This window comes from Salvia splendens, chromosome 18 (assembly GCF_004379255.2).
Source record: "Salvia splendens isolate huo1 chromosome 18, SspV2, whole genome shotgun sequence".
NCBI lineage: Eukaryota > Viridiplantae > Streptophyta > Magnoliopsida > Lamiales > Lamiaceae > Salvia > Salvia splendens.
The window spans coordinates 24,678,122-24,688,054 of NC_056049.1; the positions used below are offsets into that span (position 1 = coordinate 24,678,122).

General features: G+C 34.4%; 2 protein-coding genes across 2 annotated transcripts; both read right to left on the bottom strand.

Moving 5' to 3' along the window:
* Nucleotides 1–1,225: 1,225 nt before the first annotated feature.
* LOC121777530 (26S proteasome non-ATPase regulatory subunit 7 homolog A) lies at nt 1,226–4,803 on the bottom strand. Its single transcript, XM_042174813.1, has 10 exons — nt 4,545–4,803; nt 4,024–4,116; nt 3,854–3,935; nt 3,181–3,277; nt 2,969–3,044; nt 2,729–2,787; nt 2,524–2,646; nt 2,315–2,372; nt 2,136–2,221; nt 1,226–1,711 (listed from the first exon to the last, which is right to left on the bottom strand). The coding sequence occupies exons 1-10, from the start codon at nt 4,729–4,731 to the stop codon at nt 1,640–1,642; spliced, it is 933 nt and encodes a 310-aa protein (XP_042030747.1). The 5' UTR covers nt 4,732–4,803; the 3' UTR covers nt 1,226–1,639.
* A 1,329-nt stretch (nt 4,804–6,132) lies between these two features.
* LOC121777089 (probable aquaporin PIP1-4) lies at nt 6,133–7,916 on the bottom strand. Its single transcript, XM_042174229.1, has 4 exons — nt 7,522–7,916; nt 6,950–7,245; nt 6,724–6,864; nt 6,133–6,489 (listed from the first exon to the last, which is right to left on the bottom strand). The coding sequence occupies exons 1-4, from the start codon at nt 7,850–7,852 to the stop codon at nt 6,397–6,399; spliced, it is 861 nt and encodes a 286-aa protein (XP_042030163.1). The 5' UTR covers nt 7,853–7,916; the 3' UTR covers nt 6,133–6,396.
* Nucleotides 7,917–9,933: the final 2,017 nt, after the last annotated feature.

The window sequence follows — 9,933 nt, forward strand, 5'->3', positions numbered from 1 at the left end:
CCAATATAATAGTGCAAAGTGTTTTGACGCCGCTTCGTCATTGAATTATGCGTACTTTGATGATTTTTAAAACAAAGATAAATTATTATTTGACTTATTTACAGCTGGAATAAATTAAATTTGACCAATCATAATTCAAGAAAACTTAGAGTTACTCCAATTAGCTAGCATCTTGATAATTCACTCTTTAACAATTCAAATTTTTTTTGTTACATCTACGATGCACCTCTCACGTTATGAAAATTTTATTTAATTTTCTACGAATTGATTTATGTTTGAATTTTGAAACAAAGTGTTGATTTATGTTTTAAATACATAAACATAAACATACTATTGATAGATATTTTGTAAATAATTATGTAATGAATAAGTTATTTAAATTTAAATAACTTAATCTTTTTAAAAAATATTAAAGAAAATTAAAAATATGTATTTCATTGTTGAATGATTAATTAAAAATATGTATATAATTAAAGAAAATTTAAAATACGTATTATTTTTTGAAAATATTAAAAGAATTAAAAATACGCATTGGCCCGAATAACCCGGTGGGTTAGCCCGAAACCCGAAGGGTTAGGGTTAGGGTCGAACTTTCATAACCCGAAAAAATCATAACCCGAATAGCCCGTACCCGAATGGCCCGACAACCCGAACGGGTTGGCCCGAACCCGAACGGGTTGGCCCGATTGACATCCCTACTAAAATGTATTTCCATTATTGAATAATTAGAGTCTATCAACAGAATTTAAAGTTGTCTTCTGGATTTTCTTTGTCGGTTCTGTCCCGGAATGGATTTGAGTCAAACCGCATAGGGTTAGTTATTATAACTGTGATTTTTGTATTAACTTTTCCAATCAAGAAATACAATAATCTTATTGGTTTCTATGGTTTTCTCGTTAAACCCTAAGCCCTCTTCGCGAAATAATCAAACTTCTATGCATGTGCTATAATCTCCCGTTGTTCCCTACAGTCCATCGGCGTGCGAATTAAATTTAGGAAGCTTAAACTCAACTGGTGCTTTCATCCCGATTCTTTTGGGCTATTTTCTCTATCACATGTCATTGAAATGCAATCAACATACATATAGTTTACAAACATTTTTATATGGCCATGATTTTATCTACCCAAATTTTTTACAATGACTAACGTAGAAATATTTGTCCAATAAAAAAAGTAAAACAAAAGAAAATAAAACTGTTAAATTCTTAATCATGAGGACATGTAATTGAAAAGGTGGGAGAAATATATGGTGGATTAATTAAAAAGCAAAACAAAATGAATTAGAAAAGAAGCTCTAAAGCTTGACAGATTCAGTCACTCCAGAGAGCTAGAAAACACAGCATTCCATCTGTTGAGGTGTGCATCATTGGTACATATAAAAGGGGACAGAGAGAGAGAGAGAGAGAGAGAGAGAGAGAGAGAGAGAGAGAGAGAGACGCTATAATGTTACAAATCTGGACGAGTCGGGATCTCAAAATTCACGGGAAGAAACCAAATACGAATATTGAAGACTTAGTTGAACCTCAGAGAAAGCTTCCCATTGCAGTATTTGCCAAAATGTTGCTGAGATCTCCAAGTAGAGTTATCCAAGATTGGAATATCACACGAAAGCAAACTCCCTCGAAAGATCTCTTTATCTTCAGCTACCAGCAGCAGTAGGCACAGCAACTGGCTTCGAGTCTTCTGCCTTTTCGTGTTCTTTGTTAAGCATCTGCAATCAATTTTCCAAAATCTCACCAATAGTGAACAAAGGAACTCCAACCACAAGCTTATCTGTGTCTATTTCAGGAACATAGTAAAACGAGCTTTCATGTGGCTCATTTTCTCATAGAATAACATGTAACCTTGGTATTTTCTAAACTACTAGTTTAATGAATTTACCTAAACACATAATAGTTCTTACACTAAACATAAATTTATTATCATACATGAAAAGTTTACTTCCTGATATCCTAAGTATAAAAAGGCATTGTTCCAACATATAAGGATATTTTAACTTTGTAAAATCTGAATCGAAGTCGCAGTTGATATATTACTCCTACAAGTTTAGAAGATCAAACAAATCTGAGTGTATCCTATTGTTAACAAGGTTGGAAACTATCATAATAAAACAAGACATGAGAAGAATTTCTTACCTTGTTATTGATCAAATTGTGGAGAGCAATCACACTTCTGATAAGAGATGACAGATATATGACCAGCATCATGTCATTTGTTTTCACTATAAACAGAACACAGGTCAGAAACAATATTTGGAAAAAATTTGCAAATGTCATGACATAAATAAACATTGACTAACGCCCTTCTGTTTTACCTGCAAAAGCTTTAACGAGTTCCAACACATTTAGGTTGGGCAGAAGGTTGAATACATCCTGCAGATATTTGGAAGCATTTCAAGACAATATGACATCATGTACATATAATACAGAGATTAAGAGCTGGCAGAAAATGGGAGGAAAGAAAGAAAGAAAAGCAATATGATATCATGCAGAATAAAATACAGAGATTAATGCAACACAATACCTGGAGATGGTAGAGGATTTCATGATTCAGAGGGAGTTTCCCTTCAATAACCAGATCAAGATAACTTCGAATCTCTTTCAGACGTGCATCCAAACCCTTTAAAGCAGCAAGCTTTCCAGTCACCTGCACATAATAGAGATTAACATGCTTATTCAAGAAAACATTATCATCAGGATAATAAAAGGCTTTTAGGGCTAAATTAAACCTCTGTAGCAAGGGTGCTGATAGTTGTGTCTTTCACATCTCTTAACAAGTGTTCCACTCCTACATTATGACAATAGAAAGCATTAGCAGTTTTAGTTGAACAACAACCTGAACTATTCGGTCCAAAGGGCTAAGTAAAAAGGTGGGAGGGAATTGGAAATAAAGCATCCTATGAAGATGAAACAGCAAAAGCAAGAAACATAGTAAAGGCAAGTTTCTTTTGACTTTGAGGTGTGCATACCAATTTCTTCAACTTCGTGGGCAGCAATTTCTGAAGGAACATGCACAAAGACCTTTTGGCTTTTCTGAGTGGCATTCTGAAAGAATATCCAAACTATTAGATCAACCTACTGATAATCAGAAAAATGTTTTTTTCTTTGTAGCCTTCAGTTTTCCTTTCTTGTCATTGAATATCTGGATGAATCAATAAACACACAACCATTTTTGCCATACCTCCTTAACTTCCTCAACAGCATAATATGCTTTTGTAGGTATTCCGAGCTCTTTTGGTTGGACATCAATGATCACCAGTACAGGAGTGGGAACATAGCTGCAATAAGTAATGACAACTAAGCAGAAAGAATAGATAAGGTAGATGGGGAGTTCCCATTTCAATTTTATCTAAACAAGCAAAGAAGAGGGAAAATGAATATGTACTGGGAGAACATAAGAATATAATATAAAAGGCGAGAAAATTCAAAATAAAACAGTTAGAAAACAACTAGTAATTTTTAGAAGTTTTTAAGTTTTTGGAAGTCAACAATCACTTTCTTAGAAATATCTTCCGGGAACCAAATTACAGCTGGGAAACTAAGGATACGAAAAAGGATACAAACAATACAAATTTCATATCCCTCTCAGAAAGAAACAAAATTTCAGATCCCTCTTAGAAAGAAACAAAATTTCATAAGAGAGAGCAGAATAAATTCCACTGTTTTTAAAGACTAGCAGTGCCAATTCAATTTATTAGGACTCGCAAAAGGTTAATGTATTCTTAATTTTAGGCACCAGCTATGCCATTAAAACACAAACAAGAATCAGCAATTGTCAGGCAGCTGACTAATGAAGATAAAATTAATAAAGAACAGCTTCTTTGTGAATTGAGAGTCTGAGACAGAAACCATACTCGTTGAAAAGTCCATGAATATTTAAGTCGTTCTCCTTCAGTTTTGGGCCTGTGCTATACCAACCAACAACATGCTCCTTTGCTGACAGAAGCAATAGACACATTATAAGCTCGGAGATGAAATACAGAAATTAATTAATCAAAATCAGGAGTCTTGGAATATCACATACCATTTATTCTTCTAAACATAGAAAACATTGAATCGTGGTAATTGTGATCAAGAAACCAGATGCTAGGATCTCTGTCATCTTCTTCAAAAGGGACTGTTTATACCAAACAAGTACATTAGCAAATGCAGTTACCAGTATTTATACATAAAAATGACACATAATAAGCTGTGCGGCAATCGATAAGTAGTTCACACTACAGAGGATCAATTACAGCTAATTCAACTACTATTTGGCATTTCACTGAAAACTCCTTTCCATTCCTATCTTGCCAAAAATTTAAAATCACAGGTGATAGTATGCGTCAAAATTGAAATTTTAAAGGAATGATTTACAGTCATTAATTAACATCTAAATCATATTCCCAATCCAAATCTGATACTATTTCCAGTGCCATTCAAACTCCTTACCCGCAGCTGCTCTAATGAGATCTCCAACTAATTTACAGGATACCTAACTCCGGAATTCAAAATTAAATCCAACATAAAACCCTAACAATTAATATTCAAAACAGGAAAACTGACCAGCGTAGCTGTTGGTGACGTCAACGGTGCCCTTGAAGGAGCTCCCGAGTAGAACGCCGACGACGCGCTTCCTGGTGTCACGCGCCACCCGATTGTAGTGATCGACGATGCTGAGCAGCACGAGCGGGTGCACGACCACCTTGTCGATCGGCCGCGAAGAAATTTGCTGCGATTTGATCACATCCATTTCGAATTCGCACCAATTTTCGTCTCACGGTTGCTTGAGCAGGGGTTTTGGACGAGAGCGGAATTTGGTCTTCCTAAATGGCTTTTTTGTATAAAATAAATTGCTTTTTTGTATTTGTTGGCAATTAAAATTAAAATTAAAATAAAAATAAAAATAAAATAAAATAAAATAAAAATAAAAATAAAATAAAATAAAATAATGAGGCAATTTGTTGGGTTAAAGAGATTTTCTTGAGATGGGCTTCGTAGATATTGGGCTTTGGTTCTATTGGGCTAACCTCATGAAGCGATACTTCAACTTTTTAATAACCCAAAACATTGATTGGTGTTTTTTAATTATAATATTCTCATCTTCCATAAGATAATTTTATTTATAATGTTAAAATAGGAAAGAAGGAAAAAATGCGATATAAAAAAGAAAAAGTGGTGAAATTTTTTCTTGAATATAAATGGGACTAATTTTGGTGGATGGACTGAATTAAAAAATAAGAATATTTTTTTATTAATGGAGGATTATTTTAGTGTTATTATTTTATTATGGTTTCAAAAAGAGAATAATAATTAATAACAGTTACTCTAGTCTGGTCGTACTTGAACCCCAACCTTCAACGCGAATGGGATAATCAGGTATCGTGCGGACTCGAAACAATAGGAAAAACTATCAAATAAATAATCCCACTTGATATGAAATATATTTATATAATTATTTGCATTTACTATCAATAATTAAAGTATTATCAATATGATTTACCTCATTCTAAGAAAGACTTAGAATAAATGAACGAAGACTAATTTTATGGACTTGCCCAAATACTACTACTATTACTTTTGTATAGAGGTGTCGCTAACCGATAGTTGATAAACTTAGGATAAGTCATAGTTATCCACGGAAGGATAATTTAGTTAATAAAATGATTCGTCACAATTAATAATTTGAAAATTTGAGTCATCTTATTCTTAATATTCGAATGAGTGGGTAATTAAGAACAACTCTCCGTTCTAAAAAAATAGATAAATTTGTAAATAATATAAATTTTATTATGTGATTGATAAAGTAATAGAGCAATAGAAAAAAGTAAGTAAGAGAGGAAATGATAGTGGAAAGAGTATTAATAGATTGTAGGGTTCTCATTATAAATGAGGTGTAAGATTATATTTGTTGAAAAAATTTTATGTTTAGATTTATTTTAATTTTGAAGGATAGGCTAAAATAGAAAAACTAATCTATTTTTTTTAGAACAATTGAAATATTAATTTTTTAAACGGAAAAATATTAGGGCTAGACAAATAGGGTGAGTTGTCACACTCAACCAACCATAGAATATATTACAAGTGTGGACATGGTAGGTTTGGGCAGGTGAATTCTTATCATGACAAGTTGGCATATGACACCACATAAACATTTAATAATTTCAAAACCCTCCCATTTTTTTATTAAGCTTATCCCATCACATAATGGCATTCTCCTACACTGTTGATTTAATACACACAGCAAACCAAATAAAACATGAAAATATGGAAATTTACAATATGGATTTGTTTTTCTGTCTCCCTCTCCTCACATCATCATCTTCATCTCAATATTGTTTCTTCAAACAAATTTAATGACACAAGCTGAATGATCAAAAGGGACTGCTTTCATTGTGTGGGACAAGAAAGAAGATTATCATTTGTTCTTAAATGGGATGGCTCTTATCACTACCACGTGGTATAGGGCCGCGAGGGCCGCCCCGATGAATGGTCCGACCCAGAAAATCCACTGCAAATTATCGCAAGAAAGCGATGGATTAGAAAAAAAATGTGAAATATTCTTCCGTTCATAAAAATAATCTTGTTTTTCCATCAAATTTAGTCTATAAATATTTATAATAGTTTTTTCTCGCTAATAAAATGAGTCTTATTTTTCACTGAAAACACTTAGCTATGTTTTCAATCTAACTATTTTATCTCTTTTATTATACCAATTTTTAATGAAAATATTGTAATAACTTACATGATCATCCCAAGCTGCATCCTTGTTGTAGATGATTGCAGCTCCAAGACTTCTTGCAGGGTTAATACCAGTTCCAGTAATAGGAATAGTTGCCAAGTGAACCAAGAACACTGCAAATCCAATTGGCAATGGAGCCAATATCTACAAAATCACACACAAAATCATAAATTTAAATATTCTACAAATTAATTTAATTACACGTGTGTATATATTTATATAAACATACCGGGACATGGGAGTCTCGGGCGCTCCGTTTGGCGTCGGTGGCAGAGAAGACGGTGTAGACGAGCACGAACGTCCCGACGATTTCAGCGCCGAGGCCGTCGCCCTTGGTGTAGCCGTGGTTGACCACGTTGGCGCCGCCGCCCTTGGTCATGTAGAGAGTCTTGTGGAACCCCTTCACCACCCCGGCCCCGCAGATGGCCCCCAGGCACTGCATCACCATGTAGAACACTGCCCGCGTCAGCGACAGTTTCCTTGCCAGGAATAGGCCGAACGTCACCGCAGGGTTGATGTGTCCGCCTGCAATATTCCACCTCGATATTCACAACCTTTTTCTTTAGCTTGACCATCTCAGTTAGCAACTGAGAAGGTCAAGTTGAGGAACATCTTAATTTAAAATTAAATTAATTTAAAACGGGTCTTGATCGACTCAAACACTAGACCTTCTTCTGGTCTCAAACATTACATCTCTACTGTTTGGCCAACTCACACACAATTAAACGTAGTTTTTTTTTGTTTTTAATAAGGGTGGGTGGAGGGTTTAAAGTCGAATCAAATCGAATTAAGTCAAATCACCTGAAATTCCGGCGGTGCAGTAAACGAGAGCGAAGATCATGCCACCGAAAGCCCAAGCAATGCCCTGGATCCCGACTGACGCACACTTGGAAGGGGAATTCTGAACGCCCATGACGGTGAGGATACTGATGTACAAGAAGAGGAAAGTAGCGATGAACTCGGCAATCCCGGCCCGGTAGAACGACCAGGAAGTGATCTCACCGGGCTCGAACAACGGGGCGGGCGGGGGCTCCTTGTAGTCCTTGTCCTGGGTCTGCGCTGCCGTGCCGATCGGCTGCCGCTCCGGGAACTTGTTGGCTCCCAATCGCACATCCTCCTCCTTGTTCTCCATCTTCTAAATTTCTCTAGAAACAAAAGCAAATCAAGTATTGGTAGTGAGTGATGGTTGGATGAAAGTGGTTGATATGTTTAAATAGAGGAATAGTTGTAAGAGGAGGGAGGTGGGGCCCATTTGATGACTTAATTTTTTTTGATTATGATACAAACCGACCATCAATCATGCTAGAGTTTTTAATCTTTGGGATTAATTTTGTATATGCAAATTGTGGCTATTGAATTTTGGCTTGAGTTGGTGAAAGCGACGTGGGGAGGGGAGCTGGCAAAAGGAGGTCCATGAATGTGTTAAACCTTCAATTTTTGGTGACGAAGAATTGTTGAATTGAATAACAATGGTGACGAGAGAGATCGCCGCCCAAGCCACGCTTGGATTTTCTCTTTTTTCTCTCTTTCGTCTGCTAGCGGAACCAAGAATGAAACTCGTGGCGTCGAAAGATAGAGGCCGAGCAAAGAACTAGCGGATCCAAGAATAAAACTCGTGGCGTCGAAAGATAGAGGCGGAGCAAAGAATTGTGATCGATCCACCCAATATCACATAAATCCAACATTACTCCATTCACGTTTTAGTATTATCAGTAATAAAATCGGAGAATTTGATTCATCTCATATGTAAAATAGAATTTACATCAAATAGAAATGAACTAATTTTGTAGACCATTGAAATGACTCGACGGTATATTTGGCTAAACATCTAACGTATGAGATTTTAACACGTTTGTGACATTTATTTATTTTTTACCTTTATAAAAACATTGAAAATGAAAAAGTAAATATGAATTAAATGAGACATTTCCAGAAGTACCTAAACTTGGAAACTTTAACCTGTATTTAATAGCAGCCACTTTTCTCTCTCTAATAATTGTTTATATATTCAAGAACGCTCTAGGTGAAACTTCATCCAAATAATTAAAGATAAAGAATTCAACTATTAAGATGATGAATAGCAGTTAGTCGATGTCCTTTATCTAATGAATAGAAAATCTGAATCATTATAACGAAATAATTACAAGGTAAATAGATCATCATTATTATTTAAACATAAAGAATTAATTAAGTCCAGCATCATGGCTTAAATCTAGGTGGTAAAAGCTTGATTATCAGTTTTTACATTTAATTGTTTTGCAAATTGAGTTTGACGACTTTTTTAATTGAACAAGGCTTGATTTGAGTTTAAACTACGACTACATGTTTGAAAGAAAATAATAACTAGAAGCTAAAAGAAAGAGTTTATTATACAATCATTGACATTTTTTAAATAAATTGGGAGGCTGCACAAGATGCTTTTTAAAATAATAAAATGTTGTGGACCTTAGGATTTTAATTACATTGCTAATAATGAGAGGCTAGCTAGCTATTCCTTATTTCCGAAGCTCCAAATAATAAAATCATATTTATATACCATAATAAATCTACAAAATTAGTTCCTTATCATTTATCTTCAATAATTAATTTATTTACATTTTGTATCATATGGCTCACTATTTTTTCCACCAAGTATATTTGAACTATCACAAATACTACATTTATAGTAAAACTTTTTCATCATTTACATTACACCAATAATTATAATTAAAATTCGTATTACTAGCTAGGTACACTTTTAAGAGAACAAGAAAAGTGTTAATTAAGTTGATATAGAGAGCTAAAAGAGTGAAGTGAATGGGGAAGCATCTGCGGAAGGAATACTGCAAAACTCGAAGTGTAAAGATATAAGGAAGCAACAAATATGGAGGAACAAGAGAGATACTAGAGAACACAAATCTTATTGCTTTGTAAATTTGAAGATGGATAAAATAACAACAATTACAAGATATTTAAAGGCAAAAGAAAACCTCTACTATCTTAACTTATTGAAAATTAAGTCTCCTAAATACCACCAAATTAGGAAACGGAAAACTTAAATAGAATGGAAGAAACTTTGACCTGTCCTAAATACCATTAAATATTGTAACTAAAATCATAAATAAATGGAACAAAAGTTTGACCACTACAACGGTAAGTTTCACTATTTTTCAACACTTCCCCTTAGTGAAAACTTACTGTTAACAACACCAAGAGCAGCTCGGAATTGTTCAA